Below are 21,437 nucleotides of genomic sequence, written 5' to 3' on the forward strand. Positions count from 1 at the left end.
ATAAAAGGGATGGAAAATCTTTCATACGCTGAGAGATTGAAGAAACTGGGACTCTTTTCCCTGGAGAAGAGGAGACTTAGAGGGGATATGATAGAGACTTACAAGATCTTGAAGGGCATAGAGAGAGTAGAGAGGGACAGATTCTTCAAACTTTCGAAAAATAAAAGAACAAGAGGGCATTTGGAGAAGTTGAAAGGGGACAGATTCAAAACAAATGCTAGGAAGTTCTTCTTTACTCAACGTGTGGTAGACACCTGGAATGCACTTCCAGAGGACGTAATAGGGCAGGTTCAAGAAAGGATTGGACATTTTCTTACTAGAAAAGGGGATAGAAGAGTACTGTGCAGGTCCTTGACCTGTTGGGCCACCGCGTGAGCGGACTGCTGGGCATGATGGACCTCAGGTCTGACCCAGCGGAGGCAATGCTTATGTTCTTATGTTCTTCCAGAGGCTGTTATTGGGGAAAACACCCTCCAAGGATTCAAGACAAAGTTAGACAAATTTCTGCTGAACAAGAACGTGCGCTGGTAGGGCTAGTCTCAGTTAGGGTGCTGGTCTTAGACCAGAGGGCGGACTGCTGGGCATGATGGACCACTGGTCTGACTCAGCAGTGGCAATTCTTATGTTCTTATGAGGTTTAGAAGAACTGGCAGCTGAGGCAGTGACTGCTGGATAGGTTTTGTCTTGGTTTGAAGGTACAAGGAGATGTAAAAACACAATCTCCTTGGATTCAGTAATAAGAACAAAAGCTGGGAAACATGGAGGCTCTAGGTTGACACAGAGAGTGGTATTGCTATAAGATGGTTGGGTACCTTCTTTTCTTGGTATGATGGGAAAGAGTGGGTTTAAGTTACACTTTGTTAATTTTGCCTCCAGGGAATCGTAGTCGTATCTTGAACAGACTGCAGTTGTTTCCTAACCCACCTATCTGACCTTGGTTATTTCTTTGCTATTGGATTTGGGGGGAGGAGGAGGGGTGGTTTGTAGGGTCATGGGGGAACGGGGGGAGCCTTTGTAAACCAGGAGGATATCAGATATCCTCTTGGGGGGGGGGTCATCTTTCTTGTAAAACTCAAACACTTATTGCCTGTCATTTTGCCTTTGTTTGTTTGTGGTTCTTTATTGTTAATAAAAAAAATAGATTTAAACATAAGTTACACTTTGTTATTAACTTTTATTGATAAGTTGTTTTTTATATGATTGCTGACAGTTTGTTGAATATTTTATGTCTTATATAAGTTGAGGATGTTAATGTCAACATTGTTTGTTGCACAAGACTATAAAAAAAATTTTAACAGAAAAAAAAAGCTACACAGTTCCCCTGTTTAACAGATGATAAAAACAATCAAATTTAATCAAACAGTACATACCACTAGCAGTGGCATAGAGAGGGTAAGTGGAGCATCCCGCCTTCTTCTCCGCCCCGCCACCACGCGACTGCCTTCCCTTCCCTCTGTACCTCATCAACTCTTTGCCAGCGTGAGCAGCATCTCCAATCTGATGCCCGCACCAGCCTCAGTTCTCCCTCTGATGTCACTTCCTGGTCCCGGGTTCGGGATGGTGACAGAGCAAGCTTTACGTGTGTGTGGAGGGGGGGGGGAAGAAGGTGATGGAGCAAATTTTACTTGTGGGTAATTCCATGTCCAGTGGTCCAGAGATCTCCACTTGACCAGCTCAGTAATTGATTGGGACTTCTAACGGTGACAAAATTCATCACCATTCCTGTCCCCCATGGTTAACCGTGGGAAACCATCTCCATGTCATTCTTTAAGGCAGGGGTGTCAAAGCTGAACATGTGTAACATGGGAGGGGAATGGAAGAAACTGAGTGTGTATGTGTGTGTGTGTGGGGGGGGGGAGAAATGGAGCAAGCTGGAGATTTGTTACATGGGAGAGGGATGGAGGGAGCCGGGGCTCTTTCTAGGAATTAATGAAAGAACTGTGTGACTGTGTGTTCAAGTTTCAAGTTTCAAGTTTATTAGGATTTTATATACCGCTTATCAAGGTTATCTAAGCGGTTTTTACAATCAGGTACTCAAGCATTTTCCCTCTCTGTCCCGGTGGGCTCACAATCTATCTAACGTACCTGGGGCTATGGAGGATTAAGTGACTTGCCCAGGGTCACAAGGAGCAGCGCGGGGTTTGAACCCACAACCCCAGGGAGCTGAGGCTGTAGATCCAACCACTGTGCCACACACTCCTCAACAGAATCCCGCGACCCCCCTGGCCGACCCCCACGACACTCCCACCCGCCTTCCCCGTACCTTTGTGTAGTTGGGACAGACGGGAGCCAAACCCGCCTGTCCGGCAGGCAGCCAACAACGGAATGAGGCCGGATTGGCCCATCCGTCCCAAAGCTCCGCCTATTGGTGGGGCCTAAGGCGCGTGGGCCAATCAGAATAGGCCCTGGAGCCTTAGGTCCCACCTGGGGGCGCGGCCTGAGGCACATGGTCGGGTTAGCCCGACCATGTGCCTCAGGCCACGCCCCCAGGTGGGACCTAAGGCTCCAGGGCCTATTCTGATTGGCCCACGCGCCTTAGGCCCCGCCTTAGGCGGAGCTTTGGGACGGATGGGCCAATCCGGCCTCATTCCGTCGTTGGCTGCCTGCCGGACAGGCGGGTTTGGCTCCCGTCTGTCCGGCCAACTACCAAAGGTACGGGGAAGGGGGGTGGGGGTGTCGTGGGGGTCGGCCAGGGGGGTCGCGGGTCGGCTGGGGGGTGGTCGGAGGTTCTTGGGGGGGGGCGGTCATTGGAGGGAGGGGGGTTTGCAGTCGAGGGCAGGAGGGCCTGGGATCCCTCCTGCCCGTAATGTAGTGCGGGGTGGGGATAGGGGGTCGCCGTGGCCAGGAGGGTTTGGGCTCCCTCCTGGCCCGATATTGTCGGGGAGTTGGGGAGTCGGCCGGGCAAGAGGGCTTGGGCTCCCTCTTGTTCCGATCGTGGATGCGGGTGCGGGTGGGAGCGCGTGCGAGCGGTCGTTCGGGGTGGGGGTGCGAGCGGTCCTGCTGGGGGGGGTGAATCGGGCGTCGGGCGGGGTGGGAACTATGTAAAAAAATTTTTGTATACCGCGCTCACGCGTATAACGCGCGAGGGGTATGCGCGGAAGGTAAAATGCGTATAACGCGCGCGTTATATGCGTGAAAATACGGTAGTCATAGCGACAGCTAATTCCACTTGATGTCCTCTGCCCCTTTTGTTGAAGCTCTGCTCACCTGATAAGCTACTCCAGGTCCTGTTAATATCCCGCAAGGCCTGCTTTTCAGAGATTGCCCGTTTTATCTCATCCAGGACCAGGTTCAACTCCTTGGAGCGCTTCAGGTTCTCCTGCTCTGCAGCATGTAGGCGGTCTCTGAGGGCCAGGAACTCCCTCTGGTAAACGTCCACAACATCACCTGCCAAATGAAAAAGGAGCATTTTATGAAAAGATTGAGAATGGAGCTATAACAAGTCACTCAGCTTATTACAAAGCAGCCTTCAAGAGCTGCTCAGTTGTGACAACTACACTGCCTCTCTCCTTTCACTGAGAAAGCAAGCATTCTTAGGGTTACCAGATTTTAGTTAAATAAAATCCAGGCCCCCATGCTGTAATTGGCTATTGCTTATGTTTGGCTTATTCTCAAAACTAAAATCTGCCTTTAATGTGCTCACTAAACCGGTTCTGTATAATCGCTGAGTGATTCTCTAATCTCGTTGTGCCACATCTGTGGCCAAAATTTGCCAACAGGTCTGAGCTGTTGTTGCCTTACTTTCTGATCAATGCCTGAACATTGATTGGCTCAGGCACTGAGAGGAAAGTAAGCTTTGACAGCTCAGACCTGTCAGAAAATTTTGTTGCTCTCAAGCAACCCCCACACCAGCAGCAGGAGAGATGCCCACTCCCTCCTGCTGCCATGCAACCGCCTCCCCCAACACCTACATACCTACAAAGACCCCTTGCCCCTCCCCCTTACCTTGTTTATGTTGGCTGGATAGAGGGATGCCTACGCCCACCGGCTAGCCTGCCCATCTCTTCAAAATGGCAGTCCTTCCCTGGTGCACCGTGCATTTTGAAGAGGCGGGCCTGCTGGCTGGAGGGAATAGGCATCCCTCTGGCCAGCCATTGTAAACAAGGTAAGGGGGAGGGGAGGGGATAGGGGTCATTGGAGGCACAGGGGGTGTTGGGGGTGTGTGGTGGGAGGGGGTGGGCATCTCTCCTGCTGATCTTCGATTTGTGTGTGTATGTGGGGGGGGGGGTGTGCGTTTATTCTGCGCATGTGCCTATCACCAGTGATGGGCACATGCAAATTTAGCAAATCTTTGTAACTGTCCACCAATCTCATTTGCATGCACATTTTTGAGAGAATGACATGCCTTTTTGAAATCGCTACAATAATGGCTGCGACAGCGACCCATCATTTTTTAATGTGAAGTTTTGAGAATCTAGCCCTGAGTGAATTCCGTCAAAAAAGTGGTAAATAAAGTGAAACGGAAAATAAAGAGGTCAATACTGAAACACACTTATCTAAATATTTGGATGTGTTGTCAACTAGGATTGCCTCGTGTCTTTGAATATCCTTACAAGCCACCTCTATACAATGCAAAACAGTGCTAGTGAAGAGTATGGGCAGTTCAATTGCAACTTCAATTACAAGTGTTATCAGTTGAATATGAATGATTGGTTTAAAAAGCATTATGTATTAACCATTACAAGAACATTTAAGATCTAAGAAGATTTAAGAAGTAGTTGATTAATTTATTAAAAGGAAACCATTCCTCTGTTTCATCAATTTTATGATAAGGGTGATTTGTCATTGACGATGTGAGTATGTGGGTTATCAGAGCATTGCTTGTGCCAGAACCTATCCAAATGATGGTAATATACAGTCCAGTCTGCTCTCTAGATAGCTTAAGACACATGGAAAGCTGTCCTTTTATCCAGATAACTTTTTTTGGATATACGAGTGAATATTGCCACTATCTGGATAAATTCTGATTATGATTGCCTTATCTGGATATATAGCACCAGCATCTGGATAGTGACACTTATATCTGGATATATATATATATATATATATATATATACACACTAGTGTTTAAGCCCGTTACATTAGCGGGTGCTAGAATATATGTCTGTCTGTCTTTCTTTCTTACTTTCTGTGTCTCTCCCTGCCCCTGTCTCTCTTCCTTTCTTTCTCCCTCCCGCTGTCTGTCTTTCTTTCTTTCTGTCTCTCTCCCTGCCTGCTGTCTTTCTGTGTGTCTATCTTTCGTTTTAATGCACTGCCTGCCTGCCTGCCTGTCTTTCTGTCTCTCCATGGCCCCCTTCTGTCTCCCCTCCCCCAAAGCAAACCAAGATTGCTCCCAGGCCCCCTTTCCCTTTCCGTCCCCTCCAATTCCCTGTGCAGAAGCAGCAGCAGCAGCATTTCTCCCCATCACCACACTACCCTATGCAGCAGCAGCAGTATTTCCCGGCCTTCCCTGTGCAGAAGCAGCATTTCCCCACACACACACACACACTTCCCTGTGCAGCAGCAGCATTTCCCTCCCCCCCCCACACACACTTCCCTGTGCAGCAGCAGCATTTCCTGGCCTTTCCTGTGCAGCAGCAGCATTCCCCGGCCTTCCCTGTGCAGTAGCAGCCGCGTTTAAATTCAGTGAAAAGCGCTGCACCGTGCTACCGCTGGCTTTGGCATCTTCTATCCACTGTGGCCAACTCTAGCGGAAACAGGAAGTAGTCAGAGAGGGCGGGCTGCAGTGGACAGAAGATGGCGAGGCCAGCGTTAGCGCAGTGCAGCACTTTTCTCTGATTTTAAACGCGGGTGAGCCGGCGAGAAGGAGGAGGCTTTGGCGGTGGTGGTTTTGGCGGTGAGTAAGGGCGGGAGGGGGGAGTCGCCGGCTGTGCTGTGTTTCTCCGCTTTCTCTGGCCGCCGCATACGCACTCCTGCTGGCCACGGACCTACTGATCACAGATCAGAGATCACGGAAGCACGCAGGTAAGTGCGCATGCGCGGCTAGGGTTTTATTATATAGGATATATATATATATATATTTACCATTATGGCTAATGTTTAAAAGATACTCATTTAATAGTATCCAAAGCACAATCAACTGAGAGATTAGAATATGTGGAAACTGACTGTGTGTGTCATTTGCAGATGCCATCCTCCACAGAAACCTGGACCGGTAACATTTCCCTTTTCTCTTAAAAACATTTGTGGCGCTTGTTAACACCACTCTATTCATCTTACTGGAAATCAAACTGCTACACTTTTGTGTACAGAACCAGTATGGTAAAGCGGCACAAGAAATACCTCCCCCCCCCCCCCCCCCTGCATCCAAAAGATTCTAGCTCTACAGGAGGAGAAGCAGCTATTTCTACAGTTCTTACAACCTTTGCCCTTTTTAGCTGGTAACCAACATTACAAAATCAAACCAGTGATAATTATGCTGATATGTTTGCGATGTGATTGCATTTTTTTTTTTTAATACAAGGGCAAGGACCCAAGGACTGATAAAAAGCAGCCAGCTCAGTACATTCCTTTAACTGTCACTACTGTTCATTCAAAGAACAACACAGAGGATTTTATGGAAAAGACCAGGCAATTACACCTCTCCCTCTTCCTCAGACAGCAGCTAAGGCACAAACTTTCTTCTTCCTCCCCCAACAACAGCTCATATACTTTCCTCCTCCTCTGCAAATCCCGACACTGGCATTAAATTAAAGAAAAGGTAAGGTGTGGTATTAATTTAGAAAGGTGAGGTATCATTTAATTTCCCCTTCAAAGGCACTGCAAGTATCTCTCCTTATGTTCGAAGAGAAATATCTGTCTGGTAAACCTGACTCCTCGGGCATAAAACTCACACTTTTCATTAAGCTAATGTACACTTTTATTGACATGCTGCCGTAGCAGCTAAAGCTGTGGAAAATGACTGCCAATGGCTTTAATGGCCCTGTCCTGTGGGACACCGTGGACTTTTTACAATGCCATTCAAATGCTCAGTAGCACTCGTGCTTTTTATGCGTTCCCCCTGGGAATGGATCTGACTACAGCAGGCGACTGATCCTACTTCGCCACCAGGAACACCAAGCACGCTCACAGCTTTTTAAAAAGATGAAAATAAGCAAAACCCCTTTCCCCCTCACAATAAAACAAATTGTAAACAGAGGGCTTTCATCTTATCCTGAAGAAATAAACTGATTTCTAATCATTTTAATGAGGGATTTTATTGTTACTGTTGTAGACATTTGGATAGTAATTGTTTTTACTGGGGGTAAAGTATATAGGGCTGTAAGCAAGCTATAACTGTGCTCTGTGCAATCCCACAGGGGCACCCCTGCCCCTCAATCCCCTCCCAAAACCAACTGAAAACTCCCCCAAGACCCCCCTCAAAATGCCTCTATGTCCTTCCTGAAAGCACCCCAAAAGCCCAACTGTTGCAACACAGGACTGTCTCCCCCTCACCCCTTCCCCCCCTAACTCCCGCACAAGATGTGTGCGTCAAAAGGGGGTGGGATCTGTCACGGCCTCGTAATTTGCTGGATTGGGAGTCTCTGCGAAGTATTATGCTTTTGGAACTGTGACTGGAAGAGGGGGATTCTGGGAATCAGGGGAAGGGAGAGGTGGAGATGCTGCATCACGCGTTTTTGGGTGGAAGGCATAACATAGTAGATGACGGCAGATAAAGAATGGTCCATCCAGTCTGCCCAACCTGATTCAATTTAAATTTTTTTTTTTTTTTTCTTCTTAGCTATTTCTGGGCAAGAATCCAAAGCTTTACCCGGTACTATGCTTGGGTTCCACCTGCCGAAATCTCTCCCGGTACCTCCCGGTACTATGCTTGGGTTCCACCAGCCCATCTACACCCTCCCAGCCATCGAAGCCCTCCCCTGCCCATCCTCCACCAAACGGCCATACACAGACACAGACCGTGCAAGTCTGCCCAGTAACTGGCCTTAGTTCAATATTTAATATTATTTTCTGATTCTAAATCTTCTGTGTTCATCCCACGCTTCTTTGACCTCAGTCACAGTTTTACTCTCCACCACCTCTCTCGGGAGCGCATTCCAGGCATCCACCACCCTCTCCGTAAAGTAGAATTTCCTAACATTGCCCCTGAATCTACCACCCCTCAACCTCAAATTATGTCCTCTGGTTTTACCATTTTCCTTTCTCTGGAAAAGATTTTGTTCTACGTTAATACCCTTTAAGTATTTGAACGTCTGAATCATATCTCCCCTGTCTCTCCTTTCCTCTAGGAAGGAGATAGGGAGGCTCTCTGTGTTGCAGCATATGCCCTTCTAGTCACGTTCATTTTTGTCTGTCTTGGAACCCCCCTTTAAAAAAAAAATATTTTTAGCTGTATTTTAAACAATTCTATTTGTAAACTGTTTAGCTAATCCTTGATAGGTGGTATATAAAATGATAAACTTGGCCCAAAGACTGAATGCAGTTTTAGCATCCTTGTACATACCTTGATAAAGCCCTGGCAATACAGAAAATAAATGAAATGAAAAAACTTGAACTGGGATATGTATTCCAGAGACTTACATCTTTCCTTTTAAAGAACTGATATGGGTTCTGGTTTTATATGCAAATGTTTTGTGCCTTCCAGGGAGCCAACATTTTGCTGATGTCTCCCAGTAATTTTGCCCTATTACTTTTGTGGTTTTGCTGGAAGTTCCCACAGTAGAGCCTGATCAAAGCCAAATCTGCAACTGAAACTGGCTGCTCAGTTTTGGCTAAAAAACTGAAACAGACCCTCTTACAACAGTCCCTACTCCCTTTCCCCATCCTAGCAAAAAAAAGCTTCCCTCCAGAGCCCACATCGCTCCTGGCTGCAGCCCCTTTCTAGGCCTCCATTGTGATTGCTGGGTAATTAGTGCATTCACTCCTCATCAGTTCCAGTCAAAAAGGTGGGAGAGACTTCTTCCAGCAGGAGTCTCAGGAGACTGAATTCAAGAGGGCCTGGGATAGGCACGTGGGATCTTTCAGAGTGAGAAAGAGATAATGGTTACTGTGGATGGGCAGACTAGATGGGTCATTTGGTTCCAATCTCAAAATGGCTGCCGGGACCTCCGCGGCAGTCTTGTAAAGATCTATGATAAGCTCTGTGATTCTACTGGGCAGAATCACAGAGCAAGCACCCAAAGAGGCCACTAGATTACCAGGGATTCTTAAGGTAGATCCAGGGAGGGCCCACAAATAATTGGGCAGGATACCAAAGATACTTACCTTTAGCAGGTGTTCTCTGAGGACAGCAGGCATATATTCTCACATGTGGGTGGTGCCATCCACAGAACCTGGTATGGACACTACCAAGTGCCCTGTCACCTTAAATCTTTAGGCAATATCTGCTTGACCTGGGAGAATGGGGAGCACGGAGAGTTTCGGTTTCAGCCTAAAATGCACTAGCATTTTTGGCCATAACCTGAACCCAGATTTCACGCTGGTTTCAATGCCAAAATTAGAAATCAAAATTCAGTCAGCCTCTAGTCTCCAGCATTTATCAATGGAGGAGTGGCCTAGTGGTTAGAGCTGCTGCTTCAGCACTCAGAGGTTATGGGTTCGATCCCAGTGCTGCTCCTTCTGACCCTGGGCAAATCACTTAACCCTCCATTGCCTCAGGTACCATACCTCGTACTTACTCTACGTAGCAAACTCTACTAGGTCAGAGGACTAAAACCCTACCTAACCCATCAAGCGATGTTCAACGTAGTAATATCTCTGGTATTCTCAATCTTTGACTACTGCAATGCAATCCTGCTGGGTATTCCGAAATACATGATCAGGCAGATCCAAATAGTAGAAAACGCTGCAGCTAGATTTCTGCTAGAAAAAAAAAAAAATAAAAAATTGAAGCAGACGAGTGCCACACTGCTACTGAAAGAGTTACACTAGCTCCCGATTGAAAGCAGGGTGAAATTCAAGATCATGTTGATGACATACAAAATCATTCATCTTTCAGAACCGCAATACCAAGCACACAGAATAGACAACCATAAACCAACTCGCACCCTACACTCGAGCCTAGAATGCCTACTGGAAATATTCTCCTTCAGAGACATCAAATACAAAAGTGTCAGGAAAATAATATTCTGAGTGATAGCCCCAGCATGGATTCCAAGGGAATTAAAACTAGAAAAGGACACCAAAAAGTTCAAGAAAGGAATAGAGACGATACTCTTCACAGAACACTTTAACAAACAAAGAAACAATTAGGGGGGAATAACAACATGGAGGAAACAGCAGGCTACTACCCACTTGGAACATGAAGGGGTAAACTCACAAATAATACAAAGAAAGATGAATATATGATACACAGAAACTATAATAATAGTATACATACATAGATAGTATAAATAGGTAAGATATACATATATTTAACTCATGTATCATTACTGAAGCTCGTGTATTGTAACACCATTACTGAAGCTCATGCAAACTGCTCTGAATTGACTCCCCAGTAGCGATATAGAAGCTTCCAATAAACAAACATAAACATTGGGAGCCTGCTGGGACAGATAGGGAAAATACTTAAGAGTACGTGATTGAAAAAAAATTATCAAATGCCAATAAACATACTTGAGAACCCACTTGAAAGTACCTAATTCTTCAGCATAAATCAGCAGACAGTCATCAAACTTCCCAACAACATTCTTTTGCAAAGTTATGAAGGTACCAGTACAATGGTTTGACGTTCAACCACAAATAAACAACACTGCCAGGATAATAATCTTACTCCATTTCATTAGGAGGGGGCTGGTTTTCTCTAAGGTGGAACTGGAAAACTATAGCCAAGTACAAACAAAATAAAAACAAGCAGCAGACCTCATCACTCACAACTGTTTTATTTTCTTTAAGGGTTGTTGTTTTTTAAATGAAATCTTTGATACAACACTTACTCCTGTTTCATCTTTCCAGTCATCTTTTTCTTCCTTATCACACACTTATCAATGCAAGAACAGTAATATGTTCAGAGGCATGACCTTAGAATGAAAAAGGGAAGGAAAGATTAGGTTGAATCAAGATCTTCAATGCATGGCTCAATGATTAATGCATAGACCGTTTTTGGCTCTATGTTACATTACATTACATTACATTGGTGTCTTCTATCCCACCAATACCTTTCAAGTTCTAGGTGGTTTACAATAAGAATTGGCCTGGGCATTCCCGTGGAAAATTACAAGCTTAATAGATATAGTATGCGTTGGGATCTGGGGAGGGTCGATCATTTGACAAATTTCTCAAATAGGATAGTTTTAAGTTCTTTCCTGAATGTTTTGTAGTTGGGCATCGCAGTCAGCAGATTGGAGAGGTGGCGGTCTAGTCTCACTGCTCTGGTGGCTAATAGTCCGTCAAATATATTTTTTGCTTTGTATGCCTTTGATTGGGGGGATAGGTAAAGTGTGCTTGAGTTCTCCTAGGTCTGGATGTGTTTTTCCTGATTAGGCAGTTGCTCAGATAGCTTGGTCCTTTTCCATTTATGACGTTTCGAAAAGAGTGCAGTAGAATTTGTATTGTATGCGTGCTTGTACTGGGAGCCAGTGTGATTATGCATCTATGTTGATTTTGATGCCCTGTACCTGACATTTGAAGCAAGATCTTATAAGAACTGTTCAGACATTGAAAGGAGATTTCAACTAGATGAGGGGGTGACTGATGGAAATTGATTAATCAAGCACCCCTATAACCTGGGGATCTCCCCCCTCCCTCTCCCCCTCAGTGTGTATCACATTAGGTTACGGGAAAGAGAAGAAAAACAATGAACCATAGTATAGATTGGAGAAAAAAAAAATCTCTAAAGCTATGAAAATATAACCAAAGTCATCGGATTCCAAACTTGCAAGCCTGAGTGGCAGAGACAGACCTAGATATCATGATTGCCACAGAGATCTTGTTCAATGAGTCCCATGACTAAAATATGAGCATGCAAGGTTACAATCTGGTCAAAAACAATAGAGGAGACAGAAAATGCAAAGGGAAAAGCATGATGAAAAAAACAACTGAAATGCAGAGGTTCTGAAAGAAGGAGGGGGCTGCTGCTGGTTATTTTGGAAACAGGAGATGTCACTTCATCTACCCAGGAATGGTCTACATATTCCTGGCCAGACAGAAGAGTCAGACAGTGATCTAATCAAAGACATGTATAAGGCAGCAACTAAGCGGGAGAGAAGTAAATGGTGGAAAATTCCAACCTTCAGGATACAGATTGGAGCATCACATCTGCATAATCAATTAGAAACAAAATTCCTGGACTCCAGTCAAAGAGCTTGTCTTAGAAAAACAGCAAATGAATCCCAGAGAAAGAGAACAATTCTGGATCTGGTATCTATAAAAATGCAGAATCTGTTTTTAGTGGGAAGTTTTCAAAAGCTGAACAGACAGGTATAAACTCCTTGCCTGCAGACTTTGCATCAATTTTCAAAAGGGAAAAACTTTCTCTTTAAAAATTACCCAAGATAAATTAACATATATACTCAAATAGAAACTGAGCTAACCTTTTCCCCCCCCACCCAAAAAAGGGGAAAAAAAGGTTGACTCGAATATAAACCAAACTCGCTTCAGTCTCACAAGATTACTGTGGGAGTGCATGGCCTAGTGGTTAGAGCTGCTGCCTCAGCACCCTGAGGTTGTGTGTTTAATCCCAGTCTACTTCTTGCGATTCTGGGCAAGTTACTTAATCCCTCTATTACCCCAAGTACCAAGGTTAGATTGTGAGCCTGCAGGGACAAACAGAGAAAATCCTTGAGCACCTGATTACTATTCAGTGTATTGTAAACGCTTTGGATGAATCACTTCATGAAAAGGCAGTAAATAAATATAGCAACCACTGTGGGACTCACGTCATCCATTTTGAGTAGTGAGACAGCATGGGGCAGGAGGATAGGAGGATTGCTCTTGCCCTGGTTCACTATAGGACCAGCAGGGCTTAAGGAAGGCCCAGGGAGAAGTCTGCAATAGGTCTGAGAGGGAAGACTCAAATATAAACCGAGATTCCCATTTTGGGGGTCATTTTTTGGCCTAAAAATCTAGGTTTATATTTGAGTACAGTATATACAGTAATTGCAATGATTTGTACAAGCTTTCTCTGTGGGTAATTTTACATGAAAACCCCCCACCACACATTGTTCTAAAAATATAAGTCTACAGCCATTGTTTTCCCAACCTAACACTGCCTTATTTTTTTACCATGGGTTAGATGGCATGTGTTGATCACTGTGCATACTTCTACCCAAGGAAAGGATGGATAATTTTCAGTTACATTACCTTGATAAAAACATAGCATATGAAAACTGCCCTTTTGAGAGGCAACTTTAATAAGACATTTCAATGAGCTAGTGCTTTTTTATTTTTATTTATAGTCATTTTAAAGATTATAACCAAGTATGGTAATAATACATGCTTATACAGAAAAGTGATAACAGGAATAAAGTAAAATATTATTCATATAAGGCAAACAATGCCTAATAAAAAGATAGATCACTTACATCCTCAAAATCGAGATCCACAAAGGAGAATTATGAAGAAACGAATATACAAGAATATTAAACCTGTTAACACAAGACTCTAATAATAAACTAAGGAGAGCAATTTGATCCTGGAGGACCCAGCAATATGTAGCTGAGATTCTCCCGAAGGACATTTGGTTGACAGAAAATTCCCTTATATGATAGGGAGGTCTCGCCTAGTTTTCTTAGGATACACAGCATGACAGCAAGGCAGGAGTGAGTGATCATCATTTCTGCCTCTTTTCAGGTATGGGGTTGGGGTTGCAGAACTAGACCAGTGTTTCTCAACTCGGTACTGGAGTACCCCCTTGCCAGTCAGGTTTTCAAGATATTCACAACTAATGTGCATGAAAGAAATATGCATATAATGGAGACTGTGTATCCAAATCAAGTTTATGCAAATTCAATGTGGCTATCCTGAAAACCTGACTGGCAAGGGGGTACTCCAGGACCGAGTTGAGAAACACTGCTTTAGACTACCAGGGAGTTTTTGTTTTTTTAAATGGGACTGGGGAGGTGAGGGAGAACATTACACTACGAGAGATTTGGAAGGGAGGGAGGAGGGTGGCTTGGCGGCCATGGGGGATCTTTTTTAAATTTAATTTTGGAGGGGATGTTGTACCTGGACATTGAGATTAGACTTGCTATATTGCTCATGACAAAGTGAGATTGGGGGAAAATAAGATATGTATATTTGTAGTTTGGGATTTATCTTTAATAATGATGAGTTAAACATAAATTTAATATTGGGGGAGGAGGTAGTCTGGGCTGAGATTGAGATCAGGCTCGGAGAGGGGGGTTGGAAGCAGTCTGGGGCAAGGTAGTTGGGTTGGAGGGAGAGAAGGGATATCGCTAGACACCTGCTCCCCTGAACCAACCCTTTTATGCTGCACTGGACTTGGCGAAAAATGCCCCACACTAAACACACATGAAAAAAGCTCTCTTTTATTGTACATATCTGTGGGGTATATAATGACATTAACTTAAATGTATTTTAATACAGTCTGTGATAATTATCATGTCACATCGTTTCCAGTGTTTCTGATAATATTCGTATTCTTTCGGGGGAAAGGAGGGGATTCATTATATCATCATGGAAGAAACAACATTGAGTGCTTTTCTGCGTAGCTTGTCAATGAAGGGAAGATTGTTGACATTCAATTCAACACAATGCCATCCAATCCCTTATCTGCAATTAAAATATCTGAAGATGTTAAATCAGAATGAACTAGATAAATCCAAACCCTTGATAACTGAACGATTCTTATCTACTTGTTCATGCACCAGATTCATTGCTACATCAATTAATCAAAACCCACTCTTGAATGACCCATGAGCTATGCACCCAATTGGGTGTCAAATGTTATATATTACAGTGCTCCTGTTTAAATCATTGGCAAAAAAAACATCTCCATATAAAGTTATTCATGAATAGTCACTTCAATATCTTTTCATTCCTTTTAATAATATCGTGCAGTTCATAAATTTTTGCAGTTGATTAAATATTAGTCTATCATGCAAGTTCATCACTTCATGCAAAAAAGACTATATATCACTTGGTCAGGTATCAGCAGTTCAACTGAAGATTCTTTGCACTTATCGATATTAAAGAATACACTTATCTCGAATCTTTTAACTTTTTAAATCTTTTAATCCTCAGGCAATTGTGTTCATTTAAGTTTCTTCCTCAAGAAAACATATGACTGGGTATATTGTTCATGAGCTATGCCTGGCTTGGTTTTAATAAAGTAATATTAGACTTTAATTTAATTTTTTCTTTATTTAAAAATTTATTGCCCGCAGCATCCAACAATTCTGCATGGGGTACAATAAAACATACATAATAAATTAGTGACAAACAGACAAACATTATAAAATCATACAAGGAATATGAAAACTTTCAAGAGAACTCTCTCTCAAAAAACATACCCTCCTCCTCTTATCAAGCTGCGTAGGGTTTTTTTTTTGTCGCATACCACTGTGGTGAAAGCTCCAACGCTCATAGGAATTCTATGAGCATTGGAGCTTTTGCCGCAGCGGCCAGCGATAGAAAAAACCTCTAACGCGGCTTGATAAAAGAGGGCCATAGTCTTTACAAATATCCTAAATTTCAACATGCTGAATGCCTGCTTGATCTCAATAGGTAATGCATTCCTTAATAACACACCCTGCACTGCCACCACAGAATATAACAACTTTTATTTTTGTATAATAACTTTATTTTTGTATACCGCCATACCCAGAAGAGTTCTAGGCGGTTCACATCAATTAAACAGAGTTACAAGTGGATTACATCAATTGATCGTGGTTACAAGCGATTCGATATCAAATTGATCAAAGTTGCCAGGGGAGGTGAGGGAGAGGAGGTAGGGGGAGAGGGGTTATTTAGTTAGGAGGGGGCATTAGGATCCTGGTCTTGGAAGAGGTGGGTTTTGAGTAGTTTTCTAAAGCCGAGGTAGTTGGGGGCCTTGAGGGCCATTTGGGATAACCGTGGATTAAGCTTGGTGGCTTGGAAGGCGAAGGTTTTGTCGAGGAATTTTTTAGAGTGGCAGAGTTTTAGGGAGGGGTATGCGAAGAGTTGGATTCTCCGGGAGTTCTTGATGCTGTGATTCAGGGCGAAGTGTGGGATGATGTAGCTTGGGGCTAAACCAAATATTGTTTTATAGCAGAGGCAGGCGAATTTGAATAGGACTTTGGATTCTAATGGTAGCCAATGGAGTTTGTGGTAGAAAGGGGTGATGTGTTCCCATTTTTTCAGGCCGAATATGAGGCAGACAGCGGTGTTCTGGATCATTTTGAGTCTCCTGATGGTTTTTTTTTGTGGAGCTCAGGTAAATGATATTGCAGTAGTCCAGTATGCTAAGGATGGAGGATTGTACTAGCAGGCGGAATGAGGTGTCATCAAAGTATTTTTTTATGGTGCGGAGTTTCCAGAGCACCGAGATACTTTTTCTGACAGTATTATCAGTGTGTTTATCAAGGGATAGGTGTTTGTCCAGTGTGACTCCCAGTATTTTTAAGGTTTGTTCAAGGTTTGTTTACTTGAATTGTAGTGTCTTTGATTTGACAAAATGTTACAAGTCTCACAGAACTCACTGATGGAACCTCAAGCAACATCTGACTCTTGGAACGCAATGATCGCAAAGGCTGATAAAAATGAAATAACGGAATAAAGCTTTTTGTTTTTTCTTGGTTTATTAGCCTACATTCTAACCTGCCGGAACCCAGATAAATTGGGGGGGAAAAAAACCAGACAAGTGAAGTACTCAGCCATCATAACTTCTGGATATTATGTCTGTCTGCACTCCTGAGGACACACAGACTGAGTACTGAGGAGTGTGGTTCTTGGCCATTCTAATTAAATACAAAAGTGTCAGGACAAGGATGATCTCAGCGATTTTTATTTTTATTTATTTATTTATTCAATTTTCTATACCGTTCTACCAGGGGAGCTCAGAATGGTTTATATGAATTTATTCAGGTACCCAAGCAGTTTTCCCTCTCTGTATATATATAGTAGAGTGGGCTCACAATCTATCTATCGTACCTGGGGCAATGGGGGGATTAAGTGACATGAGAAGCGTGGGTCACAAGGAGAAGCGTGGGTTTGAACCCACAACCTCAGGGTGCTGAGGCTGTAGCTTTAACCACTGCGCCACACTCTCCCCTGAGCGATAGCTCAGATGTGTAGGAACTCCCTCCCGAAGGAATTAAATCTAGAAAGGGACACCGAAATATTCAAGAAAGGAATAAAAACCATCCTTTTCCCAGGCCACTTTAACTCATAAAGAAACATTCAGGGGGGGGGGGACTAGCAAATAGCAGGCTACTCCCCACTTGGAATACGACAGGGTGAAAACAGGAAAATACAAAGAAAGTTGAGTATATGATAAATAAAATACAGAAACTAGAATTATAGTATATATGTGGAATGAATGTATTAAGGTATAAATATGTAAGATGAATTATATATGATAAATATAGTATTCTATAATGCATACCCAGACTGTATACTCCGTCAAAAGAAAGACTACAGAATGCACAAATGCACCAAATGAACACCATCTGAAGCTCATATATGGGTAACCACCACAGAAGCACTCTACTATATATTATAACACTATTACTGTACCTCATGTATCGTACTCATGTACTGTAATACTATATAACTCATATATCGTAGCTCATGTATCATAACACCCTTCATATATCACGCCTCATATATTGTAACTATTATAGAAGCTCATGACTATCGCCGATGTTTATTTGTTTTTTCTCACATTTAATCTTCACTGCCGCTGTGTTGCCACTGATGTGGCCAGTGTTTTGCGGGGAACACTTTATTCCTGCTGCATCAGGGTAAATGCCCAGCAGCCTTTATTTTCTCTGTTTCACAGATTGTAACAAGTGTAACTCCGATTCTGAAAGAATTACACTGGCTCCCTATTGAAAGTAGAGTGAAATTCAAGACCATGTTGTTGACACACAAAATCGTTCATTTTTCAGAACTGCATAACTTTGCAACCAGACTACAACACGCACACTTTGCTCGAGTCAATAATACTTGTCTTTCAAATACATCAAATAAAAAAGTGGGGTGGCCCCAATGAGGTGGAACTCCCTACCAAAGGCATTAAAACTAGAAAAAGATACCAAAAAGTTCAAGAAAGGAATGATCTTCCTTTTCTCAGACTACTTTGATTAATATAAGAATCATCCAGGAGGGGTAATTAATATGGTGGAATTAGCTCACTACTTCACAGTTCGTACATGATAGGATGAAGCAGGTTATACAAAGGAAGTTTAAATTAAGATACAACAAAAAGTTTTAGGGCTCCTTTTATCAAGCCACGCTAGCAGGGTTAGTGCTTTTAATCACACGCTGGCCAAAAAACTACCGCCTGATCAAGGCAGGTGTTAGCGGCTAGCGTGGAATGCTATTACGCGCGTTAAACCGCTAGCACGGCTTGATATGAATATTAGTATGAATATTTATAAAGTATGAATATTATGATATGAATATTTATAAAGACTAATTATAGTGTTTTTTTTATTGTTGAGCCAATCAAATAATAGGCTATGGCCCTGATTCTGCAAAAATGCATCTAAAGTTAGGCACTGTTTAGATGTCTAACTTTTTAGGCGTCCTTTAGAGAATCAGCTTTTAGGTGAGATTTAGACATCCAAACAATGTCCTTAATGCTATAATATTTTATTATGTTATTAGAATGGCGATTTTATGCTGTTTTTCATTATAATTGTAATACATAAGCAATGCTCCGCTGGGTCAGACCTGAGGTCCATCATGCTCACGTGGCGGCCCAACGGGTCCAGGATCCTCTATCCCCTTTTCTGTTTAATGCTTTTATTTATTTCGCTTCCATCAGACAGAGTGACGGGGATTCAAACCAGCAACATTAGGGTAGAAGGTTTAACTAGTGTGCTACAGAGTGAGCTAGCAAGCTGCATAGCAATTATAAAAACCAAGTCTTATAGGCATTGTAAGGAAGTCTACGTTTGAGCATAGTTTAGGCTTCAGATAGACCTGCAAATAGGGCACTCATATATGTATGGCAGCAAGACATCTGCAATAAATTTCTTAAATGCTACAATTTTTTTTTGGGGGGGGGGGAAATCAGGTATTTTAAACTTATATCATCAGGAAAGGACTGGTGGATTCTCAGCTGTCTGTTCTACCACTTGTCATGCTGTTGACTACCAAATACACGTCATCTTAGGTTAGGGGTAAGCAATTCCGGTCCTTGAGAACCGGAGCCAGGTCAGGTTTTCAGGATATCCACAATAAATATGCATGAGATAGATTTACATCTCAAGGAGGCAGTGCATGCAAATCCATCTCATACATATTCATTGTGGATATCCTGAAAACCTGACCTGGCTCCGACTCTCGAGGACCGGAATTGCCTACCCCTGTCTTAGGTCAAACATCTTGCATTGCATGAACCAGTCGGATTAGGTTTCATTTGTGTCATATACACCAGTCCATGAGCAAATCAAATATTAGTCTGAGCAAAACAGTCCAATAACTCTAAGTAAACCAACTGCATAGGGAGCCATTGCTCCAAGACAGGGATCTCAAAGTCCCTCCTTGAGGGCCGCAATCCAGTCGGGTTTTCAGGATTTCCCCAATGAATATGCATTGAAAGCAGTGAATGCACATAGATCTCATGCATATTCATTGGGGAAATCCAGAAAACCCGACTGGATTGCGGCCCTCAAGGAGGGACTTTGAGACCCCTGTCTTGGAGCAATGGCTCCCTATGCAGTTGGTTTACTTAGAGGAGAAGGGCCAAAACAATACAGCATCCTTGCATTCCTTTAACCTCAGCTATTTGGTTTTTAATTGGGAAAGTAAGCAGCAACCCCCGTTTAACACACAAAACGTGACTTATTTTCAGAGGTAATTTCACAAGGAACCAGAGGAGGCAACAAGCCAGCCATACATCACATTGGCTGATAGCAGGAGAAGAAATGCAGCCCCAGCATTGATCTTCAGTTTACTTGAGGCCAAAAGGTTTAGCCGTCGCCTTTTCTGCAGCTGGAGTATAAGACCAGATTACCTGAATGATTGGAATAGTCTGTGAGTGAACATAACACATCTCCTTAAATCACAGTTTACAATAGGCCAGAGGAGAGCTAACAGGATGATCACTGCTTACTGCAAAAGAAAATACGGTGCTCTCTGCAGGGAGCACCGTTTCCTTTTATAGATTTGATTCCAGATGAACATCCTTTTCAACTTACTTTCCAAAGGTTATGATACTGGGTCCTACCCACGCCAAAATTTCAGGACAGGGGTCTAGCTCCTTGTGCATGAAGACATGTACAGACAGCAGATGCGGACCTTAATTCTGGATTGGAACTTTTCTTTTTTTTTTTTTTTATGTCAGCTGAGAGTACAGTTTCAGAGAATCATAGAAAATTCCACTTGGAAATCAGGGACTGGAAAACATCTCCCAGAGGGATTCAGTCCAATACCATTTCACAGGCTAATCACACGAATATAAGAAAACCACTGCAGATCACTTTATGCTCATTGTGCCCCCTCTACCTCAGTACCATCTGTTAGGGCTGTAGTAGAGAATGACATGGGGACAAATTTATCCCTGTCCCCGCATGAACTCAATTTCCCCGTCCTGTCTCCGTGACTTTTGTCGCTGTCGCTGTCCCATTCCTGTAAGCTCTGTCTTAACCGCACAAGCCACGGACACTTATGATTTTAAAGTGTTTGAGGCTTGTGCAGATGAGGACGGAGCTTAGGCATTGGTGGAATGAGGCATTATGACATCACAATCCGAGCTCTAGAATGTTGCTACTTAGGATTTTAAAGTGTTTGAGGCTTGTGCAGATGAGGACGGAGCTTAGGCATTGGTGGAATGAGGCTTTATGACATCACAATCTGAGCTCTAGAATGTTGCTACTTAGGATTTTAAAGTGTTTGAGGCTTGTGCAGATGAGGACGGAGCTTAGGCATTGGTGGAATGAGGCTTTATGACATCACAATCTGAGCTCTAGAATGTTGCCACTTAGGATTTTCAAGTGTTTGAGGCTTGTGCAGACGAGGACGGAGCTTAGGCATTGGTGGAATGAGGCATTATGACATCACAATCCGAGCTCTAGAATGTTGCTACTTAGGATTTTAAAGTGTTTGAGGCTTGTGCAGATGAGGATGGAGCTTGCAGGAATGGGGCAGGGACAGGAAAAGAACATGCTGGGATGGGAAAATGAGTTCCTGCAGGGACGGGGAAAATTTTGTCCCCGTGTCATTCTCCAAGCTGTAGCTCTGCACATCAGGCAGAGTACTGTCTGAGTACTGCTGCTGCCCAGATTGTGCTGAGGTGGTCAGAGGGAGTATTGAGCCGCATATAGGGTTAGTGTTGCTGGCACTTAATCAATTAGCAGCAGCTGCTAACTGATTAAATGTCTTTTTAATAT

At 43.3% G+C, this 21,437-nt stretch overlaps 1 protein-coding gene across 1 annotated transcript in view; it reads right to left on the minus strand.

The window, feature by feature from the left end:
* The window catches only part of MGAT4B (alpha-1,3-mannosyl-glycoprotein 4-beta-N-acetylglucosaminyltransferase B), a 519,490-nt gene that overhangs the window by 161,509 nt on the left and 336,544 nt on the right, over positions 1-21,437 (minus strand). The window contains 1 exon segment of the mRNA XM_033927559.1: positions 3,208-3,387. Within this exon segment, the coding sequence (XP_033783450.1) occupies positions 3,208-3,387 (180 nt within the window).

This window comes from Geotrypetes seraphini, chromosome 18 (assembly GCF_902459505.1).
Source record: "Geotrypetes seraphini chromosome 18, aGeoSer1.1, whole genome shotgun sequence".
Lineage (NCBI taxonomy): Eukaryota > Metazoa > Chordata > Amphibia > Gymnophiona > Dermophiidae > Geotrypetes > Geotrypetes seraphini.